This window comes from Microcaecilia unicolor, chromosome 2 (assembly GCF_901765095.1).
Source record: "Microcaecilia unicolor chromosome 2, aMicUni1.1, whole genome shotgun sequence".
In the NCBI taxonomy this organism is placed as follows: Eukaryota; Metazoa; Chordata; class Amphibia; order Gymnophiona; family Siphonopidae; genus Microcaecilia; species Microcaecilia unicolor.
This window is the reverse complement of record NC_044032.1, coordinates 174,844,905-174,869,846: the sequence shown is the minus strand read 5'-3', so window position 1 is coordinate 174,869,846 and position 24,942 is coordinate 174,844,905. Positions and strand designations below refer to the sequence as shown.

Below are 24,942 nucleotides of genomic sequence, written 5' to 3'. Positions count from 1 at the left end.
ATTTTCACCAGGACAGATTGACCTCAGTTCAGAGTAGAGCGTTAAACTAGGTACGATGATAAATGATCTGAGCTGCTTCTCGCACTCAGCTGTGTCCTTCCTTTCTGTTGAAGAGAATTGTTTCCTCACTTATCAAACAGTGGACAGTGCATGTCCTTTAAATTCAGAGATTGCCCTTAAGCCTTTTTTTTCAACGTGACATTTTTCTGGGGGGTGAGAGTTTTACGGAATCATGAACGTTTGTGCATACAGTGATGCCTTTTGTATTATTCAGCAAGAGTTGTGTGTCATTCTTCTAACTGTGCTTATGCTGAAACAGGCCACTCCAAGTCCCTCTTTCCCACCACCACTTTGCATTCCGGAGAGGGGTACGATGGTAAGGGACACATGCTGGAGTGGAAGGACCCACTGGACTCATCTGAGAACACAGATCCACACATGGCAATCTCATCCCATAATCACCAAGACAAGAAGGGTAAGGCCTTGGAAATCACTCCAATGATACTAGCAGGGGAGGGGGATGGGTCTCGGGAGGGAAACTGCAGTATAACTGCTTCCAGCTGGATTGTTGGCGAAATGTAATAAAACCTCCTATGCTCTAATTAAAGGCTTATAAAAAAAAAAGTAAAACAACAACAGCAAAAACTAAATGACTGATCTTGCACATAGATTATTCACGGACTATGGAAACCACAGAAAACAAATATATGGTACACTGTGCATGCTTGTGTGTAATCTTTGCTTTGTTTAAGAAGAAAGGACTTCAAAGGAATGCTGACAAACCACGCAGAGACTGAGAGGGAATCATTTTACGTTACGAGTGCTACTGGTACTGTTTAAGTATTGAATCTTTGTCTAATATAGTTGCATGTTCTGCAACTCATAATGGACTAGATTCTAAATATAACACCTAAAAAATTGGTGCTGAAAAAAAATACGCCAAATAGCACATAGGCAAGCAGTCTGCAAAATCCAGAACAGCAAAAAAGAAGAGCAGACCCACGTAGTAAAATAAAATGATATTTATTCAATGCAGATCTATAAAAACAGCATACAGTTTTCCTTTAACCGCCCAACATGGCCATGTTTTGCCTTCACAGGGGCGGCGTCAGGGACTTAACATAAAACTAGCAGGAGTCGTCCAATGTTTTCCGTATCTGATTAGTGCAATGCAGTGCAGCACTCAGAATAAAACTCACTCATAGTGAGTTCTCTTTTCCAAGCAGCAGCAGCCTGACTTACAGGCTGCCCTCAGATGCAAATAGCTAGAGGATGGTTAGAGGAAAATTCTATGCTGCTTTTTTGTATCTGTATTGAGGGGTCCTTTTACCATACTGCAGTAAAAAAGGGCCCTGCGGTAGCAGCAGGGCCATTTATCCTGCATGCCAGGGCCCTTTTTCCTGCAGTGGGTAAAAAGGCCCTAAGAAAAAAATGGCCATGCGTTAAGATTACTCTTACCATGTGGCCATGCAGTGGGGAGCACATACTGTCACCCAATGAGGTGGCAGTAAGGGCTCCGGCGGTAAACGGGAAACGCGTGGTGCTGCCTGTTACTGCCGGGTTAGCGTCCTGGTAAAAAAGTTTACGTTGTGCCAGAAATGGCACACGCCGGAGGTTGCTTTGGGCCTGCTGTAGTTCCAGGATGCAGCGCGGCAACCCTTTAGTAAAAAGGCCCCTGAATGAATAATTTTGCTAGGCAGTTCTTAGACTAGTTCAATAAAAGCTATCGCAGCTTCCTCCCTCCTCCCTGTGCTTTTGCTCTGATACCGTAACTAGTTCTAGAAGTCTGCATTATAACTGAACAGACACCAGAGCTTAGCCCAAACTGACCAGCACCAGCTAACCTAGACTAGGATACTGAGTGCCAGGCCCACTCCAGGCACTAGCACTGACTGTCGGGGTTTTGGCAGTTGATAACCAGTGCTGTACCCACATAGATAACTGGGCAATATTAGGACTTGCACAGTTAACTATATGGGCATCAGCACTGAATATTACCATGCCCGCATAACTCCTGGCACCGCCCCAATTCTGCTCTGGACTGCCCCAGTACTAACCGGAGAGTGCTGTGGTGGTCAGAACAGATATTCAGCTGCACTGTCTGGTTAAGTGCCGCTGAATATCTGCTCCCTCCCCTCTCAATGTAATTTAACTGGGCAGAAACCTCTCCTACCCAGTTAAATCACTAAGGGACCCTTTTACTAAGCTGCGTAGGCGCCTACGTGCACCCAACGTGCGCCAATTCAGAACCAACACCTGGCTACCATGTGGCCCGGCGGTAATTTCATTTTTTACGTGCACCCACTACGCGCCCTGGAAAATTTCCGGCACGTGGTGCTAACCGGGCGGTAATCGGCATTGTATGCGTGCTGAAGATTGCCACCCGGTTAACGCATGAAACCTTACTTCTAAGCGAATGGGTGGTGGTAAGGTCTCAGGCCCAAAATGGACACACGCCCATTTTCATTTTGCCGCACGTCCATTTTTGGCCCCCAAAAAAGGCCTTTTTTGCAGGTGCACTGAAAAATGGACCTGCGTGCGTCCAATACACGTGTCTACAACAGTGCAGGCCATTTTTCGGTGCACCTTAGTAAAAGGACCCCTTTGACTAGCAAGTGCAAGGGCTCTCTCCTAGTTCCAGCCAGTTGGTGTCACTGTGGAGCAATGACGGTGACTTCTTTCTCACTGGGATCGGTGAATGCTGCCCCTGCAGCCTCTTCAGCCCCAGCCAGTCCAGGGAGAAAAGCTGGGTCTGGGAGTTTAACCCAGCTGTTTTGCACAGCTCTTTCCAAGGAATCAGTAGACCATATTTCTTCAACCCTTTCTTTTGTTAGTGGGAAATGGCAAAGTAGGGAAGAGTCTCTATAAGTGGAGTCTATAATGTCTCTTTTTGCAATTTGCTGGTGAGGATCAACTCAGCTTTTTGGGAAGGTCAAATTCCATTATTTGTTATGTGTGGTTTCATATTCATGGCAAATTGAGGATGCAATTTCCATGCCAATAGGTCTTACAGACAAATAAATACAAACCAAATCTAAAAAAAACAAAACAAAAACCTGAACGGAAAGTACGATTGGGGGATGGTGGAAATGGTTCTTCACTCCAGAACACTGAATGGGTTCCTGTTCTGCTCTGAAGGATCACCTTCCCTAAAGAAACAAATCTCAGTTCTTTCAGGTTTGAATTTTGTGTATTCCTCATGGACTTATTTATTAACCCTGGCCAAGCTGGAAGCAGTGTATACACTCGCAAAACAATGGTGGCAGAGGTGACTGCATGAGTGTTACTCATCACTATGCATCCGTGTGCTCTTGACTCCTTGTTGACTGCCTCTGTCCGACAACAGAGTTGCAAGAAAAAGCAGTCGGAAGAGGAGAGACAAGGAGTCTGAAAATACAAGGGAAGCTTTGCTGTTCTTTTATACTGGACTTTTTTTTTTCACTTTTGCAAAGGTTGAAAATTTTCTTTACTTGGTTGAATTTGATTTGATTCATTTTTGTTCTGCAAAGTGCTGTGTGGTGTAATGTAGTGATTGTGTTATTCCTTTTTAAAGATGTTTCCTTTTTCTTATTTTTATTTTTCTTTTCCTTGCTTCTGGTGAGTGTTCTCTGTGCACTGGTTCTTAATCCCACTTGCTTCTTTATTTCCCGTGACATTGGTGCTTCAGTAATGTCACATCCATATGTTTAGATGTAGAGTCGGTCCAAGCATCTCCAGGAGCACCTGTAGTGCAGGATGGAGGGGGAAGTGAAGGGTACCTTTAAGTGGGATGTCTCATGGGATGTGACATTTGTGTGCAACAACTTGAATAGCTTGCATATACTCCGGAATTGCCGAGACACCGCAAAAACAGCTAAATGGCGCTATCCTGACAGCAGTACACCTTACTGATGTCTGTCTGCCTTTTGAGACTCACGTCTTGACTATGAGTTCTTGCTAAATCTGACATCAATTGGCAATGATTAACTGCAGGCTGTAAAATAATAATCATATTAATTTAAACAAAAAATAGCAACAACAATTCCGGAGTATAATTGTTTTTATTCTTTGCTATGCTTTTTGGTGTTCCTTCAACTCTGAATGCCTTTTACCTTTGTAAAGTTTTTTTTTTTTAAAAAGAAGGAGCTAACCCTCCCTTTTCAGCATAACCCTCTTCTGCTGCCATTGTATGTAGTATCCCTCCATCTCTCGTTCCCCCCAAAGCTAAAAGCTACCTACCCACATATCCATCTGTGAATGCTTCCAAGGCCTTATCCTGTAAGTACTGGATTGCTGCACTGCTTCGATATATGTACAAGCATACTAACAAAAGTTAATAGATTTTTAAAAAAAGAACTCTTCCATGGAGAGCAAATGAAGAAAGGACCCAGCCTCTTGCCCCTTCCTGCCTTTCTATAGATGTGCTTCTCAGGTCCTTCATTAGCAGAAGCCCAGCCAGCTTCCCCCCTTTTTCTGTCTCCCGGTCCTTGGATGTCTGGAGCCTCCCCAGTCCGTTCTTTCATAACAGACTCGATAAATTAGATTCAGTCCGGTCTTTCACTTTGCTGGATTGCTGCCATTTCTTTCTGCCGCTTCCTTCATTGGAGGAGAAGCTGTGACTGGTATCTTGGAATAGATTAAATTCACATGGGAAGACCTTGTGTTCTCAAAGAGATTTGTCTAGTGCCTTTTCATAAAACATTTGGGGGGAAAAAAGGAAAATCATTGTTTCTGCAGTCTCCATTTTATTGAAAAAAAAATGTTATGCAACGTGTCCTTTAGATTATTGACTTTATTTTTAAGAATGGCCATTTTGTATTAAATTAAAAAGAAGGTGAGCAGGATTCTATTTGCTGCTATGAAGTATCAGCTCTAAAACCCTTTGCTACTGAGAAGACTTAAAATGTGGTATTTTTAACAACCTCACCCACATATCCAACATTTGTAAAATTTCAGCCTGTTTCCACAGTAAACAGAACACTGTTCTGTGTCATCTTGATAGTTCTTTTCTGTGTCCTCAGAGAGTATGATGTACAGGGCACCATCTTATTAATTACACATCTGGGACATTTAATAAAAAGGATCTTTAATTAGTACAGCTGTACCCTGTTTGCCCACAAAGGGTAGTATCATTAAAAAAAGTCATACATTTTTACATTTTCAGTCCTTTACAAGACAAAAAGAATTTCATGGGATTGTGCATGTAAATAGTTACCGGGATGCAGTAAGCTTTTATTTGTAATTCATCAGTTTTGTGTAGCAGAGAACTCTCACTATATAAAGGCATTAGATTTGGATACAGAATTTTGCTTAAAATTTAGGGCCCCTTTTACTAAGCCGCGTAGGTGCCTACGTGTGTCCAACATGTGCCAAAATGGAGTTACCACCCGACTACCATGTGGCTCTTGCGGTAATTTCATTTTTGGCGCATGTCCGCTACGCGCATCTGAAAAATATATTTTTATTTTCTGGCACGTATCCGCTACACGCGTCTGAAAAATATTTTTTATTTTCTGGCGTGCGTAGTGGACGCATGCCAAGTGGCATCTGACATGCATTGGTCATTACTGCCCAAATTCTTTACCGCTAGGTCTATGGCTGGCGGTAAGATCTCAGACCCAAAATGGACGCGAGGCAATTTTGATATGGCCGTACGTCCATTTTTGGCAAAAAAAGGCCTTTTAATAGATGTGCTGAAAAATGATTCTGCGCGTGCCCAAAACCCGCGCCTACACTACCGCAGGACATTTTTCAGCGTGCCTTTGTAAAAGGACCCCTTTTATAAGTGTAATACAACAGAGTATAGCAGAATAAGAAGAGATGCCTCAGAGCCCCTAACATTTGCTTGCTGCTCTATTGGGAATGGCCGTAATACCTGTCATAGAGCCTGGTATCCACTGTCATTTTCACTTCTTAGGGGGATGGAAGGGGGTCAGTAACCACTGGGAGATGGAGGGGTCATGCCTTCATCCTTCCAGTGGTCAGCTGCTCAATCAGGGCACCTTTTTATATCCTGGATATGACTGAAACAGGTCTAGATAAAAACATCCTTCTTTGTTGCCTTGGATGTTTCTTCCTGTTCCATTATCGCTGAAAGACATCCTGATTTTGGGCCCACCCTAGTCCTGCCCAAATACGCCTCCAACATACCCCCTGACTATTTGGACAAACTGCAGTATAAAAACGTCCAAATTCTGCTTTTAGAAATCATGATTTGGACATTTTTGGCAGATGGCCATTTTTTTTTTGGCCATTTTGAGACATCCATCTGCTTCGAAAATGAGCACCATAGTATTCTACAAGTTGTGTATGTATGTTGGAGACTTGCCCATGCTCCGGCCATGTGTATGCACCGGCAGTTACATGCTATAGCACCTAAATGATATCTTATAGAATAGAGCTTACTGCATATATGCTTTATTGAAAATTTGCTATATTGCTTCATTTGCGCTGCAAGTCAAAGCAGTGAACAATTCACAACTAAAAATACAAATTAAAAGGTAGGAAAGGAACTCCATTGTACTATAGGATAGACTCAATCACAACAGACTCATGATAGGAGATTAAAACAGATTAGTCACCATTTTCCAGTGTTTCCCAAGGCTTCAGGATATCCACAATGAATATGCATGATCTTGATTTGCATACTCTGCCTCTATTATATGCAAATCTCTTCATGCATATTCATTATGGATATTCTGAAAACCTGACTGGCAAGGGGTACTCCAGGACTAGACTTGGGAAACCCGGCCATATTCTGCAGACTAGGAATAGCCGTGAGGCTCTCTGTTGTGATTCAAAAGCATTGGTGCAATAATGGCTTTTTAAAAGTTTGTTGTTGTTGTAGTTTTGCTCACAGTGCAGAAGGAAAGGGTAAGTCATTCCAGAGACTAGGGGCCAAACAATGAAATGCGCTATTCCTTGGGCTCTCCAATTTAGCCTGAGAGGGATTTGGGAGAACCAGATGGTGATTGTTCAGGGCACGCAAAATCCGGGAAGGAGTGTACGGGATGATGAGAGATGACAGGTAATCAGGAGTGCCAGAGTGAAGTGTTTTGAAAGTCAGGCTCATTATTTTGAACTGAATCTGATAACGTATCAGGAAGCTAATGAAGTTGTTTCAGAAGTGGTGTAATATGGTCCTGTCTTTTTGCTCGACATATAAAGCAGGTGGTGGTATTTTGAAGGGATTGTAACCATTTTAATTCAGATTGGGTTAAGCCAGCATAGATCATGTTACGTACTGCATATATGCACCCAAGTGGCGCTTTTCTGTGTGCTTACACGTGTAAAGTGTACATAACTGCATGCACACAGTTATAGTATTCCATGTTATACCCATTAAGGGGAGATTCTATATATGGCGCCTAAAAAATCAGTGCGGAAAACATTTCCACCTAATTGAATTCTATAAGCAGCTCCTAGATTTAGGTGCGGTATATAGAATGCGCTTAGTTGATATTCCAGCATCTAAAACTACACACATCAATTTACGCCAATGAAAGCATATGTATTTATTTTATTTATGTTACATTTGTATCCCGCATTTACCCACCTATTTGCAGGCTCACTGTGGCTTACTTAGTACTGGAGAGGCATTTGCAGACTCCGGTGTGAACAAATACAAAGTGATGTTGTGGTAATAAAAAGTTCATGTGGAACAATCAGCAGAAGAGTTGTGATATGATCATTACATACTTTTTGTTGTGTTGCAGAGATCAGGCATTTAGGTTGGATCGGTAGGGTATGCCAGCACGTAGTTTTAGGCGCACTGGGCCATGTTTTATAACTACACACGTATATTTTGGAATGCCCGCGAAATGCCCATTTTCTCGCCCATGACCATACCCATTTTTGCCTGTGTGCATTAGAAGTTAGCTGCAGTGTGTTTCAGAATACGCTTAGCGAATTCTGCGAGTAAATTCTAATTATTGCCAATTAGTGCTCATTATTCCTTCTGAAGTGCTGTTATCAATGCTGATTAGCTTATTAAGCCAATTAAGTTATGCGCATTGTTATAGAATACGCTTGGATTTCAGGGCAGAACGCTAGGCGTGCTATATAGAATCCAGGAGTTAGTGTTCAGTTTGGGCAAAAATCATCGGTCTTCCTTCTCCGGTGTATGCACCTCCCCTTCACAGTAGCCTGAGCTGCCTTATATTTCTGGTTGGATGGGGTAGAGCCATCTGCATCTCTGCTTGGGCAGCCTCATCCTGGCTTTGATTTTTCTCCAGATTGCTGAGATTTCTGGGATCCAAAGTGAACTGCAATCCAAAGTGTTACCATTGACTCTGGTTTGGCGTGCTTGACAGTTGGAGTTTTTAATTGAGCTAGTATGCGTTTTCAAAGCAAAGGGGCTCAAGTTAGCCCCTAGGCAGGAAGATGCACCTGCTCTAGGTAGTTCTTTCATTTAACCCACACCAGAACCACTTTTATCTCTGAACTGGGTGAAGTGGCACAAGCTGGGCCACATTTAACTCATAGTTTAACAAGTTGGTTAGGTGTATTCCCCCAGATTCTATATAGCGTGCTTAGAGATCTTCGCCAAAATACAGGCATATTCAATAATGTGTAACTTAATTGGTTTAACAAGCTAATCAGCATTGATAACAGTGCTTAACAATCAATAATGAGCACTAATTGGCAATAATTAGAATTTATGCGCACAACTTGCTAAGCATATTCTGTAACGAATTGTGCCTAAATTCTAATGTGCGCAGTTCAAAAGGAGCATGGCTATGGGCAGGGAAATGGGCATTCCAAAATTTACGTGTGCAGTTTTAAAATATGGCCCACTGTGTGTAAATCTACGCACAGGGATTTAGGCTACATTCTCATTGTCCTAAAAGGACACGCATTGTTTTAGGTGCTAGGATTTCCACTTAAGCATATTCTATATACTGCTTCTAAATCTAGGCGCCACTTATAAAATATGCGAAAATATTTACCGTGTCGATTTTTTAGGAACCATATATAGAATCTGGCCCATTGGGAATATTTGGATCAACGCAGTTGCTTCTAGTGAAGAGGAAGCTTGATTCTCTCCTATCCCCAGGATAGGACTTTTAGTTGGTCGGCTCAGAGAGGGATCAAATTGTTGTGCTATGTTAAAATGGATGAGAGGGGCTCAGCTGTTCTTAAAGTTCTGTATTTCTTTTCCTTCCTTTTACTGAAAAAGTACAGAGAAATTGATGTGAAAATGCAGTGCCACAGACAGATTTAGTAAGAAGCTCATTCTGTTTACCTTGTTCTTTAACAAGAGAAACTCTCTCTCCTCCAGCTGCTGCACCCTGTGGAGAGAGGCTCTGTGGGGGATAGTCTCCCTATAATTTAAACAGCTTACCATACACTTCCACATAATATGTGAAAAGGAAAAAAAAAACCAAACAATCTAATATCAGTTTGAAAAACTGCAACTGTAGCACATGACTGACAATTCAGGTAGATTGATAACAATTTAAGGGCCCCTTTTACTAAGCCACGTAAGGCTCTATGCATGCCCAACGTGGGCCAAAATGGACTTACCGCCCTACTACCACGTGACTCTTGTGGTAATTTCATTTTTGGTGCGTGTATATGTTTTATTTCCTGGCGCGTGCCAAGTGGCATCTGACACGCGTAGGTCATTACCGCCCAAATTCTTTACCACTAGGTCTATGGCTGTCAGTAAGGTCTGAGACCCAAAATGGACACGCGGCAATTTTGATTTTGCCGTATGTCCATTTTCGGCAAAAATTTTAAAAAGGCATTTTTGGTAGGTGCGCTGAAAAATAATTCTGTGCGCGCTCAAAACCCGCGCCTACACTAATGCAGTCCACTTTTTACCATGCCTTTGTAAAAGGACCCCTAAATTAGTGGTAGAGGGTTTGTGAAATAATGTGCAGAGCCTCTCTTCGGTTTACAGGAGTTACCTGATGAGACCTCTAAATGTGTAGGTGTCTGTCCTAAATGGGCAGCAGAATGACAGCACACCCTGAAAGGTCTGGAAGGAAGAAAAATACCACACTGTAACATGAGTAATGGAGCAAAGAGTTCTCCTCGTGTCCTTTCCACATGCAACTGTGCTTGGCACCACATGAAAGAGAAAATATTCTGAAAAGGTGGCGATGATGGTGCTGGTAGAAATGGAAGTGGGCTGAATAACACACAGCCCGCAGTGAGCATTGTTTCAAGATGTGAGACTCGAAATAGCTACGACACCCACAGCGTGTGCAACTTATTGGCTGCTTCTCTGCTAACATGACACATTCAGTCATTGAGTCTTTTCGAGGCAATTAGGAGTTCCAGAAACTAAAGATCTTCATCTGTAATTGAGCACACACTTTATGTCCACGTCTGTATGTGCCAATATTTAGTTTTATTATGTTACCATCTGGTCCGCATTACAGTAGGAGAAAGGCAGCTTCCTGCTGGGAACCACAGAGCGCTCTCATTTCACATTTCATGTGGCCACAGTGATTGGACTGGGTGTGGTACTTGTGCCAACAAATGATTCAGAATGCAGTATTTAGCAATGCTTTTGAAAGCGATATGATTTCTATATGTCCATATTCCTCTATAAGGAATACATTTATAGACCCTCTTCTAGGTTCTCATGTTAGACTAGATGCTCTCGTAGCCCAGGGAAAGAGACCTGGAACTTTCTCCAGTGGATTCTCTGATGGGGGAAGGGTCCAAGCTATACCAGCTCTCATTTAGGGAGACATTTCAGACTGTTCCAAAATAAAAGCCTTCACTGAATACATTTTCTTCAAAGCAAACAGTCAGTGCAACATAGCATATAAATATAATAAAGCAGAATAAATTCAATTCAATTTTTGTATATCGCTAATATCCCCTTTCCAGGGTTCAGTGCGGTTTACATTCTAGGTGAGACAAAAGCAGATAGTGTTAGTGTGAGGTATGAGAAACGTTAGAGACCATTGGATAATGCATGAGACTAAAAACATTAAAGGATGTAAAAGTCATGATGGATTATTATGAAGCAGACTTTGGGAAGAGAAAGGTTTTTAGCCTCTTCCTGAAGTTGAGGTAGCTGTTTTCTGTTCTGATGGGAAGAGGTAGAGAGTTCCATATTTTGAATCCCAAGTACGGAGAATAGAGAGCTGAAAATCTTCTGATTTCAAATTGTCTTTTGAAATGGTGATGCTAGCATTAGTTGTTCCAGTCTGTTAGATTGGACCAGATGTGGAGGGGCATAATTGAACGAAAACGTCTATCTCCATGGGCATTTATCTCCGAGAACGGGTCCGTGAAGGGGCGGACCGAACCGTATTTTCGAAAAAAAAGTAGACGTCCATGTTTCATTCGACAATTTGTGAGCTGGGCGTTTTTGTTTTTCAGTGATAATGGAAAATGAAAGCGCCCAGCTCAAAAATGAATAAATCCAAGGCATTTGTTCGTGGGAGGGGCCAGGATTCGTAGTGCACTGGTCCCCCTCACATGCCAGGACACCAACCGGGCACCCTAGGGGGCACTTTTACAAAAACAAAAAAAAAGGTAAAAGAGGTCCCAGGTGCATAGCACCCTTCCCTTGTGTGTTGAGCCCCCCAAATCCCCCTCAAAACCCACTGCCCACAAGTCTACACCATTACTATAGCCCTAAGGGGTGAAGGGGGCACCTACATGTGGGTACAGTGGGTTTGGGGGGGTTGGACGACTAAGCATTAAGCAGCACAATTGTAACAGGTAGGGGAGGGGGTGGGCCTGGGTCCACCTGCCTGAAGTCCACTGCACCCCCTAACAACTGCTCCAGGGATCTGCATACTGCTGCCAGGGAGGTGGGTATGACATTTGAGGGTGAAAATAAAAAGTTGTGAAACATCATTTTTTGTGGTGGGAGGGGGTTAGTGACCACTGGGGGAGTCAGGGGAGGTCATCCCCGATTCCCTCTGGGGGTAATCTGGTCATTTAGGGCACTTTTTGGGACCTTATTCGTGAAAAAACAGGGTCCAGGAAAAGTGCCCTAAATTCTAGCTACAAACGCATACTTTTTTTCCATTATCGGCGAAAGGCGCCCATCTCTCCTCGGCCGATAACCATGCCCCAGTTCCACCTTCACCATGCCTCCGACACACCCCCGTCAACTTTGTACGCTTCCGCGATGGAGTGCAGTTGAAAACGTCCAAAATCGGCTTTCCATTATACCGATTTATTCGTTTTTGTGAGATAAACGTCTATCTCCCGATTTGGGTCGAAATCTAGGCGTTTTTCTCTTTCAATTATAAGGTGGATAGCGAAGCGGTCTTAGTCAGCAGTTCAGAGGTGAAGCCCTGTAAGATTTGAAAAACTAAACAAGCAGCTTTGAACCTGAGTCTTTCTGCTATGGGAAGCCAGTGCAGTTTGTTTAGATGAGTTGAAACACTAGTATATCTATTCAATCTGAATATTATTCTTGCAGCTGTTTTCTGTATGATTTGCAGGTTTTTCTGATATTGACACAATACCAAGAAATATAGCGTTACAGTAATCCAAGTGAGGTAGGACTAACATTTGGACTAGTAGTGTGAAGGCTTTTTGGTCGAAGAATGGTCTGACTAGATGTAACTGTCTCACTTTGTATAGCTGATTAATATGCGAAGAGAAGGTGAGTAAAGAATCAAGCAAGACCCCTAATACTCTGGTTTCAAATTCGACTGTAAAGCTTTGACCATTGGACAAAGATATTGATGATGGGACCTCAACTCCCTGATTTTGTAACCACAGGGTTAGATTCTTTTACTTCTGGTTTTCTGCCTTCTTTTCCTTTGGGTTCCTTCTTGATCTTTACTAAACCCCTCGACTCCCTATGAACCTTTGTAACACGTGTTACTCCCAGTGCTTGAATCCCTCCTCTGCAAATCTTTTCCTCCTCGCTACCTCATACTCTTGTGACCTTCTGGATTAAGCGCTCCAGTTGGGAAAGTTTTTCTTTTCACCTTCCAAAATTCCACAAGGTGGATCCCTCAGGAACACTTTCTTTGGATACTAGAAGCTTCACCAAAAGGATTCTTCTGGGGGTCCACTGCATTCGTCACAGGACACTAGAGAAGAAAAACAGGCTTCCTTTCCCTGTCCAGCTTCAAAGACACACAGGAAAAAGAGTCCAGCTTCTCCTCTCCTGCTGCCTTGCAGAAAGAGGGGGCAAGAAACTGAGTTTACCTTCCCCAACTCAGAACTCTCAGACAGAGACAAGAGACAACCTTTCCCTCTGCTACTACTAAATTTCTATAGCACTACTAGATGTACACAGTGCTGTATATGTTATATACAGGTACTTTCTCTGTCCCTAGAGAGCTAACAATCTACATTTTTTGTACCTGGGGCAATGGAGGGTTAAGTGACTTACCCAAGATCACAAGGAGCTGCAGTGGGAATCAAACCCAAGTCAATTTTCAAGAAGTCTTGCTAGAATCTGACGGACACAGTGACCAATCCCTAAATGGTCCTGTCCCACTCTCTATTCTCAGCACATGGCAAAAGGCCTGAGAAAAGGCCCCTTTACTGATATATATTAAGTGCCAGTGACAGCATTTAATCTATATATTCAGGGCAGCTATGTATATGGGGGAGGGAGGGGGATTCTATAAATGGCGCCCAAAGTTAGATAAGGAAACAGTGGATCCAAAAAAGTCCTCTCACAAGTGGTGTCTCCTTAAACAAGTTCTTTATTTCAAATCAATAAAACAACGACCCGACACGAATCGTGTTTCGGCCGTAATGTATCAATTGGAAGTGAATAGGTACATTCCTCTATGTATGTATATTTATATCATTTTCATGGATAAATGTTTTTTTGATACATATATATGTTTTTATTTATGTGTGTTACACATGAGATTTAAATGTTGCTCATTGATTGTATTTATGTTTATTTATAGACCCCTGACGCAGGCCTTTACGGCCGAAACACGATTCGTGTCGGGTCGTTGTTTTATTGATTTGAAATAAAGAACTTGTTTAAGGAGACACCACTTGTGAGAGGACTTATTTGGATCCACTGTTTCCTTTGCTTCGTTATTTTTCTGTGGAGAGAACACCTTCTGTGTGTGTTGGCCCAAAGTTAGATGCCAGGAAGATCCGGGCTAAACTAGAATTCTGCAAATGGCGCTGTACACAGAGCAGCCTTTATAGAATACTAGATAAATGCGGATCTCGCACCTAACTTTGGGCATGGCACTTACGCCTTCAAAAACCTGGTGTAAATACTGGCATACAACTAATGGCAGATGAGTGCATAAGTGACCCTTTTCTATAACATCACGCCTAATTTCTGGGAGCGCCCCTGATCCGTCCATACCCCTCCTATGACCATGCTCCCTTTTGAGTTGCGTGCTATAAAATTTAGGTGCACATTTTATGGCTATGCTTGTTTCATTAGAACTTGATATATCGCTTAACTTATACAGATCTAAGTGGTGTACAATAAAAAAAATTAAATATAATAACAAGAAAGCCAAAAACACTCATTCAAGAAATCAGTTTCTCTATAGAATAGGGCACAGGGCAGATACACACGTAAACCCAAAGAAGTGCCAATTAACACTAATTATTGATTGTTAATAGATCATTGATTAGTTTGTGCGCAGATCTGGGATCGGCGCTCAAATTTTGGCAACCTTTATAGAATCCGGGGGATAGGGTGTCAACACAGATGATACAGATTGACCCCCGACCATGCTGGCACTCTCCAGCCCTAAACAGATAACCCATTTAGGGGTCCTTTTACCAAGCTGCGGTCAAGACGACTGTGTGGTAATGATGAGGGCTGTTTTTGCCGTGCACCAGGACCCTCTTTACCGCAGCAGGTAAAAAGCCCCTTAAAAAACATGGCCATGCAGTAAGAATATTCTGCCATACTGGAGGCAGCACTTACTGCCACCCATTGAGGTTGCTGTAAGGGCTCCCGCAGTAACCCAGCAGTATCCGCTGCCCGATTACCTCTGGGTTAGCACTACTTATCTACAACTACTACTACTTATCATTTCTAAAGCGCTACTAGACGTACACAGCGCTGTACACTTGAACATGAAGAGACAGTCCCTGCTCGACAGAGCTTACAATCTAATTAGGACAGACAAACAGGTCAAACGAGATAAGGGACTATTAAAGTGAGGATGATAAAATAAGGGTTCTGAACAAGTGAATAAGGGTTAGGAATTAAAAGCAGCGTCAAAAAGGTGGGCTTTTAGCTTAGATTTGAAGATGGCCAGAGATGGAGCTTGACGTACCGGCTCAGGAAGTCTATTCCAGGCATAAGGTGCAGCAAGATAAAAGGAACAGAGTCTGGAGTTAGCAGTGAAGGAGAATGGTGCAGATAAGAGAGATTTACTCAGTGAATGGAGTTCCCGGGGAGGAATGTAGGGAGAGATGAGAGTGGAGAGGTACTGAGGAGGTGCAGAGTGAATGCACTTATAGGTCATTAAGAGGAGTTTGAAGTGTATGTGGAAACGGATAGGAAGCCAGTGAAGTGACTTGAGGACAGGGCTAATATGAGCATAACGACCCTGGCGGAATATTAGTCGTGCAGCAGAATTTTGAACAATTGAAGAGGAGAGAGATGGCTAAGTGGGAGACCTGTGAGAAGCAAGTTGCAATAGTCTAAGCGAGAGGTGGTAAGAGTGTGGATGAGGGTTCTGGTAGTGTGCTCAGAAAGGAAAGGGCGAATTTTGCTGATATTATAGAGAAAGAAACGACAGGTTTTAGCAGTCTGTTGAATATGTGCAGAGAAGGAGAGGGAGGAGTCGAAGATGACCCCAAGGTTACGAACTGATGAGACAGGAAGGATGAAAGTGTTATCCACAGAAATAGAGAATGGGGGAGGAGGAGAGGTTGGTTTAGGGGGAAAGATAAGAAGCACCGCCCTAGAAATTCTGGAGGTATTTTTCGCAGCACTTGAAATGGCGTGCACTCAAGGCAGAACTAACACTGGCAGCCACTTTGGGTCGGTGGTAGTTCTGGGTTGCTGCACGGCAAACCTTTAGTAAAAGGGTCCCTTAGTGTCTGAATATCACTACCAAACAGATAATTTGTGGTGCCGTCTTCGCTCTTCCCCTAGCTTGGCCCATAATCATAAGGATACTGTTGGGATATTTGGTGATTTAAACTGCCCAATTCTTACCTGTAGGTTGAGTTATGTATTAACCACCCAACCACCAGTACACAGCTCTCTTTGAATATCAGTCTGAAATGTTATCGCCCAGATTCTATAAAAGTTGCCAAAAGTTGTGCACCACACAGTCCTGAGTTGCATGTGCAACTCAATAGGTTAACAAACAATTAAGTCATTAATTGGATGTTAACAATTAGTTCTTGGAATTAATTGGCATCAATTGCACATGCAACTCGCTGCACACTATTCTATAACACAGGTTGCGTAAATCCCATAAAGTGCAACCCAAAAGGGGGCGTGACCATGAGATGGGCATGGGCAGTTCAGGATCCCTCTGAAAAGTTGTGCGCTGTGCTGTAGGATCTGGCAGAAATGCACCCAACTTGCACACCAGGAATAACACCAGGTTTATACTACTACTACTACTTGACATTTCTAAAGCGCTACTAGAGTTACGCAGCGCTGTACAATTTAACATAGAAGGACAGTCCCTGCTCAAGGAGCTTACAATCTAAAGGACAAATGTACAGTCAGTCAAATAGGGACAGTCAAATTGGGGCAGTCTAGATTTCAGCTGGTGTAAGTCCTCATGGCCAAAGTTGGATGCAGGCATCGGTGCCCTTTATGGCATAGTGTTGCACATTGATCTCGGTGCCATTTACTGAATCCAGCCCTATATATTTAAGCAATACAATCACGTAGTAGGCAATTAAAGGGTAATGCTATACATAAGAACACAAGCATTGCCATACTAGGACAGACTGAAGGTCCATCAAGCCCAGTATCCTGTTTCCAACAGTGGCCAATCCAGGTCAAAAGTACCTGGCAAGGTCCCAAAACAGTGCAATACATTTTATGCTGCTTATCCTACAAATAAGCAGTGGATTTTCCCCAAGTCCATCTTAATAATGGCTTATGGACTTTTCTTTTAGGAAGTTAGCCAAACCTTTTTTTAAACCCTGCTAAGCTAACTGCTTTTACCACATTCTCTGGCAACAAATTCCAGAATTTAATTACACATTGGGCACTAGGGACATGATGTTAAGCAAGTGTCTATTTCAAGCCTATTTTATAAAAACAAATAGGCATCTATTTTTCTTTGTAGAACATTTGTACAAGTGGCACAAAATGTACTTACATTTATGGTGCGATCATTTACACCAGCCCTGTAGCTGCTGTAAATCCCCATGCCTACATGTTAGAATACACATAATTTATAGAACATTATAATTTGCATGCATAATTACATGCTGTATGGGCCAAATTCTATAAATGGCGCCTTAAAAATCGGCGCCAAAAAAACACACAGCGTGATTCTGTAAACTATGCCTAAAGTTAGGCATAGTTTATAAAATATGCTCACATGCCATTCTTGTGACTAAAATTTGGACACACACATTTAGGCCAACTAAAACCAGGCCTAAATACCTGCACCTAAGTTAGGTGCAGATCGGGTGTATTCCATAATGGTGTGCATAGTTTTTTGAAATGCCCACAACCTGCTTATTCCACAACGATGGCCACACCCCCATTTTGACTGTTCATTAGAATTTATGTGCAGCACATTGTAGAATATGCCTAGAAAGTTGTGCGCATAAATTCTAATTAAAGCCAATTAGTACCGGTACTTGGTTGTTAAGTACCAATTATCAGCGCTGATTGGCTTGTTAATCAATTTAAGTTGTGCATGCAATTTGGCCAAGTGGCCAAATTAGCATTCACAACTTAAGGCGCCATATGTAGAATTTAGGGTTATGGATATTCCACCCATATGCTCACCCATCGGCACAGTATACACCATCAAATTTTGGCCTTTGATGGCATGTACTTTTCCATAGTCATTATTCTATAATAGGCCACTTTCTTAAATGACAAATACCACAATTTCAGCTGTCTAAACTAGGCAGCTCCTTCTAGAAAATTCTTCTCTTAATGCAGTGGTTCCCAAACCTGGTCCTGGAGGCATCCCAGCCAGTCAGGTTTTCAGGATATCCACAATGAATATTCATGAGATAGATTTGCATGCAGAGGAGGCAGTGCATGCAAATCTCTCTCATGAATATTCATTGTGGATATCCTGAAAACCTGACTGGCTGGGGTGCCTCCAGGACCGGGTTTGGGAACCACTGTCTTAATGTCTTTTAATTCCTTGTCTGAAGGAGCTGCAAGCTTAAGGTAACACAGGTGGAGCATCAGCCAACAGTAAGTACCCTGCTCAGAAAGGAGTACTGCTATCAGAATCCAAAATGCGGTTTATCTCTTTTTGTAATATATTTATTATTAGAATGGAGCCGTGGCAAACACATCTGCCACAGTTCAGTCTTGCACCAGGAAATATCTCCATTGTGTTTGTGACTTGAGTTTCAGTCACTCAGATTTTTAATGGCGCTATAAACATTTAAAAAAAAAACTGAAAAAATCAGAATCCACTCCATTTTGCTTAGCATGTAGGATCGCTAAAAGTCCAGAGTTTGGCTGCAATTCATATTTCACCTTTATTTGATATACTCCAAATCTAATTTTAAGAATCTAAGCAGTTTTCAGAAAATATATTGTGATGGGTATAACAGAATGGGAGCGCACATTAGGAGACCTAGCTAGGTTACAAAAAATAATAGACTTAGCAGGGCGGCTGAGATGAACATATAATAATATTAACATCATAGTGAACAATAGGAATTGATGTCTTTTAGCAATAATCTAACTCCAGGAATTTTACCCATTTTTATTCTGTACTCATAAGAGAAACTGGGACTTCCTCTGTAGACATAATGTTTCCATTCCCTGCCCTGTTCCCCACCCCCCTCCAACAGAAGGACATACTAGCAAAATTTAAAAAAAAAAAAGAAACCAGGGACTGCTGACACCTTATAGAAAACCAATTTATTGGCACATGAGCTTTCCAGATCAAGAGTCCATCATATGCATGAAATGTACAAGTAGTTTATGTATCTAATGAAGTGGATTCTTATCCTCAAAAGCTCATTCCTCAATAAATTGATCAGTCTGTAAGGTGTCATTGGCCTCTCTCAAAGAAGATAATGACAATTTGTTTTTAAATTCATAGACTTTGTTTTGTTGGGAATCATTGTTCCACATAGATGTCTGTTAATCACTTTTCTAGCCAGACTGACACATCCATAGAGTTATTACAGTTTAGAAACAGTGGCCCATGCTTCTAGAATGTTCTTGAAAAACATGCCACCCTGATCTCCACCAAAGCTTGGCATCCTTCTTTTATTTTGCCTCTCATTCTCTCTTGAGTGGTCACAGACATCAAGAATAATTTTAGAATTGGTCACACAAGTTGATGTGACTGGTATATGCGTAAATAATGGCAATTTTGACAGAGAAAATACATGTATAGATTCCCTTCAACAGTTGCCACTTACAAGTATATCCAGTGGCAGCAGACACATATGTGTATTTATGCCTGCTCTGGAGCAAGCACCTATGTCTCTGTCAAGATTTACCCGTATACTCCTCAAATTTCAAAGTATACATATAAAATCTGCCCACTGGACTGTTCACTTAAAAAATCTTTAAAAGTATATGTAGTAATGCTGTCAATGTATTTACTTTTATATATGTATCCAGCACCTTATTGTAGAAACAACGCATCATTCTAACCACAGCCCAGTTTGTCTCTTGTGTATCTGCATGTGTAGAGGGTAAGTGTGGTTGGAAGGGGCACACACTTTGGCCAATAGAAGCTGCAACTGTGAAAAGTACCTTTTATTGCCAAATTTGTGAAGTGAATTAAAAGTCATATGTCATCCAGCATTGACTGGCAGGAACAGACAGATAAAGAAGTAGATGGTGCGGCAGTATAAAAACACACCTTTGGGAGCTGTTCCAGGACCAGTTTGTTGTGATTTGTGAATGCATATGGGCTGTTTCCAATTTATTTTTATTCTTAGCATCTGTCATTTGTTCTATGTAAATAATATGGATGTAGCTAAATAAAGTTTGTTTCTAAAACTTAAAGCAGCATTTCAACCCTGCCATCTAAAATGACTTCATCGACTTACTCAGTTGCAGTTTCCTAGTACTCTGGCTGCCTCTTCTGTTACCTAAGAAATAGGGCCCGGAATTCAAAGTGATTTAAGCAGGCAGGAGAGGATCCTGCCCACTTAAATCGCCTTTGCCACTATCAGGCTTGTTTTCGAAAGAGAAGGACGCCCATCTTTCGACACAAATCGGAAGCTGGGCGTCCTTCTCACAGGGTCACCCAAATTGGCATAATCGAAAGCCGATTTTGGGCGTCCCCAACTGCTTTCCGTCGCGGGGATGACCAAAGTTCCCGGGGGCATGTCGGAGGCGTAGCGAAGGCAGGACTTGGGCGTGCCTAACACATGGGCGTCCTCGACCCATAATGGGAAAAAAGGGCATCCCTGATGAGCATTTGGACGACGTTACCTGGTCCAGTTTTTATTACGACCAAGGCATAAAAAGGTGCCCGAACTGACCAGATGACCACCGGAGGGAATCGGGGATGACCTCCCCTTACTCTCCCGGTGGTCACTAACCCCCTCCCACCCTCAAAAAAAACTTTAAAAATATTTTGTGCCAGCCTCTATACCAGCCTCAAATGTCATACTCGGGTCCAACGCAGCATATGCAGGTCCCTGGAGCAGTTTTAGTGGGTGCAGTACACTTCAGGTAGGCGGACCCAGGCCCATCCCCCCCACCTGTTACACTTGTTGTGGTAAATGTGAGCCAATCAAAACCCACCAGAAACCCACTGTACTCACATCTAGGTGCCCCCCTTCACCCGTAAGGGCTATGGTAGTGGTATACAGTTGTGGGTTGTGGGTTTTGGGGGGCTCAGCACACAAGGTAAGGGAGCTATGCACCTGAGAGCTTTTTAGTCCACTGCAGTGTCCCCTAGGGTGCCCGGTTGGTGTCCTGGCATGTCAGGGGGACCAGTGCACTACAAATGCTGGCTCCTCCCATGACCAAGGGCTTGCATTTGGTTGTTTCTGAGATGGGTGTCATTTGTTCATTATCGCCGAAAATCAGAAACGACCAAGTCTAAGGACGACCATCTCTAAGGACGACCTAAATTTCAAGATTTGGGCGTCCCCGACCGTATTATCAAAACGAAAGATGGACGCCCATCTTGTTTCGATAATATGGGTTTCCCCGCCCCTTCACCGCGATGTCCTGCGAGGACATCCTCATGAAAACTTGAGCGCCCCTTTCAATTATGCCCCTCCACATATCACCTCTGACTGTCCATTAAAAAAATGGACAGGTCAGGGACGGTACAGGGACAGTGTTTGGGAGGAGCCAGCAGTTATTCAGGTACTGGCAATATTCAGTGCCAGAACTCACATAGCTAAGCAGACAAATTTAGGACAGATCAAAAGCTGTCCTAATTCTGCCTGCTTAGCTATGTGGGTGCCGGCACTGAATATCACCCACATAACCCTGTTGTTTTTTTGTATAGCCCCCCAAAAATCTGCCTCCCCTTCCCCCAGCTTGCCACCATGAAGACCCTGCACCCCTGTGGTCTGTGGGTCACTGAGGGCAGGAGCAAAACTCCCTCAGCAGCCATTTTCTTTGGGAAGCCGCAAGGGGCAGGAGTGAGGGGGCTTCGCTGTTCCTCGAGTGACCCCATGGACCACCATGGACATCAAATAGGCCCAAGGAACCTACCTAGACCACAGGAGGGGCATGTGTGGGGGTGGGGTTTCTACGTGGTGGCGAGTTAGGGGAGAGGGGAGGGAAGGAGGGGGATTTGGGTGGGGCTGGGAGGGGAATCAGGGGGACTTTAAAAAGAATAAAAGGGTTATGGAGGTCCTGGCCAACATAACTGTCTTATGCAGGCCCCAGCTGAATATCGGCCAGGACTCTCATAAGCCCCCGGCACCATCATTGATCAAATTAGCCCCGGATATTCCTTTCAAGATTTTATAGACCTCTATTATATCTCCCCTCAGCTGTCTCTTCTCAAAGCTGAAGAGCTCTAACCTCTTTAGCCTTTCCTTATATGAAAGTCTTTCCATTCCTTTCTCACACATCAATCTCAACTGCCCGTTATTTTTACTGCTATTGTTATAATAGTATTTTTCAGGCCATGTGCAGCTAAAGTGTCTGAAAGCACTTGAAAGGCATGAAAATTCACCAGGATTCATAGCAGACAGAGGAACAAGGGTGGCCTATGGAGAATGTGGAGGGATACGGGCCTATGTGCAGGGGCTCACTGTCGGGCCTCATTTGCACCTCAGTACATAAGTACAGAAGTATTGCCATACTGGGACAGACCAAAGGTCCATCAAGCCCAGCATCCTGTTTCCAACAGTGGCCAATCCAGGTCAGAAATACCTGGCAAGATCTCCTAAAAAGTACAAAACATTTTATGCTGATATCCCAGAAATATTTTCCCCAAATCCAATTTAATAATGGTCTATGGACTTTTCCTTTAGGAAGCCGTCCAAATCTTTTTTAAACTCTGCTAAGCTAACAGCCTTTACCACATTTTCTGGCAGCGAATTCCCAAGTTGAATTACATGTTGAGTGAAGAAAAATTTTCTCCGATTCGTTTTAAATTTACTACTTTGTAGCTTCATCGCATGCCCCCTAGTCCTAGTATTTTTGGAAAGCATAAACAGATGCTTCACGTCTACCCATTCCACTCCACTCATTATTTTATAAACCTCTATCATATCTCCCCTCAGCCATCTTTTCTCCAAGCTGAAGAGCCCCAGCCGCTTTAGCCTTTTCTCATAGGGAAGTCATCCCATCCCCTGTATCATTTCCGTCGCCTTCTCTGCACCTTTTCTAATTCCACTATATCCTTTTTGAGATACGGCGACCAGAATTGCACACAGTATTTAAGGTGCAGTCGCACAATGGAGTGATACAAGGCACTATAGCATTCTCATTTTTGTTTTCCTTTCCTTTTCTAATACTTCCTAACATTCTATTTGCCTTCTTGACTGCAGCTGCACAGTGAGCAGAGAGTTTCAAAGTATCATCAGCAATGACACTTAGATCCTTTTCCTGGATGGTGACTCCTAGTGTAGAACCTTGCATCATGTAGCTATAATTTAGGTTCCTCTTTCCCACATGCATCATTTTGCACTTGCTCACATTAAATGTCATCTGCCATTGGGATTCCCAGTCTCCCAGTCTTGTAAGGTCCTCTTGCACTTTTTCACAATCCTTTTGCGATTTTACAACTTTTAATAATGTTGTGTTATCAGAAAATGTAAGTACCTCACTAGTTATTCTCTTCTCTAGATTATTTATACGTATGTTAAAATGCAGTGGTCCCAGCACAGACTGTTTCTCCTGCAACACAATCTTCTTTATAAAATCTCTCTTTGCCTTCCTTATCAGTGCTTTGCATTTGACTTGCCATTCCTTATGCTGTTCCTATTATTTTCAGTTGGATCCTTCTTCCATTTTCTGAAGGATTTTCTTAAGCTTCCTTCACCTCACTTTTTAACCACACTGGCTTTCATTTGGCCTTCCTTTCTCTTTTTTCTATATATTGAATATATCTAGTCTGAGCTTCCAAGATGGCATTTTTGAATAGCATCCACGCCTAAAGTAAATGTTTGACCTACCTGTAAATGTTTGACCTTTGTAGCTGATTCTGTAGGTTTTGTTTTGTTTTTGGGTGGGTTTTTTACCATTCTCCTCATTTTATCATAGTCTCCTTTTTGAAAGTTAAATGCTAACATATTGGATTTACTGTGTGAACTTATTCCAGAGATTATATCACACCTGATCATGATATGATCACTGTTATCAAGTGGCCCCAACACCATCACCTCCTGCACCAGATCATGCGCTCCACTAAGGACTAGGTCTAGAATTGTTCCCCCCCTCTTGTTGGTTCCTGAACCAGCTGCTCCTTAAAGCAGTCCTTGATTTAATAATCAAGGAACTTTACCTCCCTAGCATGCCTTGATGTTACATTTACCCAGGCAATATCAGAGTAATTGAAATCACCCATTATTATTGTGTTACCCAGTTTTGTTAGCTTCCCTAATTTCTGTGCTCCTTCCTGACAGAGAGTCGGTGCTGTGTGAGCCATGCTCTGTAAGGACCCAGCAAAGATCAGTCCATGAAAGAAAAATTAGAATTCACCCCCAAACCATAAGTATAAATAACTTATTTTCCTTAAATTTATTTTTACTTCCAAGCAGCATGTAGCTGTATTTAATGGTGTGATCCACCCACTGCTCAGCATAGCAACTTGGCCAGCTCATAAAATACTGTTTTAACACCACTGAGGTGAAAAATCTACAGTATTTATAGTTATAGGTATCATATGGGGTGGGGGCTCTTGGATAAAAAATTCTTTGTTTCAGTTGGCTTGAGAATGTGTCACTTTGTTATTTTAAAAGCCCTGCATATTATTGTGTGTTTTGAACTGTGTTTGAAATTGTATATTGCATGAACAGGGCCATTTCTGATTAGTGTATACAAATGCCCTTAATACACATTATTTTATCACAGGTCCCATTGCATACAACTGATTTGTTGTTTTTTTAACTTTATTGTTAAACAAAAAGCCAAGTGCAATCAAGACATACTACTAAAAAGAAAAATATGGCATTCATATTCTTATCTATTATCTAAGGTAGAGAGAGCAAAGATGAAAAAATAAAAAAGCAAAAATATATGTCACATTGATTCTGATGGTGTGCAGGAAGCCCGCATAACTTCTGGTACTAGCTGGTACATTTTCAGTGTTCTTCCCTCCCTCCCATCTCTCTGGCAGGGTCCAGACTACCCTGAAAAAGCAAGACCCCCCCCTATCACCCCTCCCACAAGGTCCAGACCCTCTCCCACCAATCCCTGACAAGGCAAGCCCCCCCCCCCCCACCTCGCTCCTGCCCCTAGTGGTTCCATGG

At 42.5% G+C, this 24,942-nt stretch overlaps 1 protein-coding gene across 3 annotated transcripts in view; it reads left to right on the top strand.

Annotated features, from left to right (window-relative positions):
* Nucleotides 1–24,942, top strand: part of SEMA6A (semaphorin 6A) — a 259,483-nt gene that overhangs the window by 230,939 nt on the left and 3,602 nt on the right. For 2 of the 3 annotated variants that reach the window (XM_030193515.1, XM_030193513.1), the window contains one exon: nt 320–475. The exons of the other annotated variant lie outside the window; for it this stretch is intronic. In XM_030193515.1, coding sequence (XP_030049375.1) covers nt 320–475 — 156 coding nt within the window. The remainder of the gene's footprint in view (nt 1–319; nt 476–24,942) is intronic. 3 annotated transcript variants of the gene reach the window in all.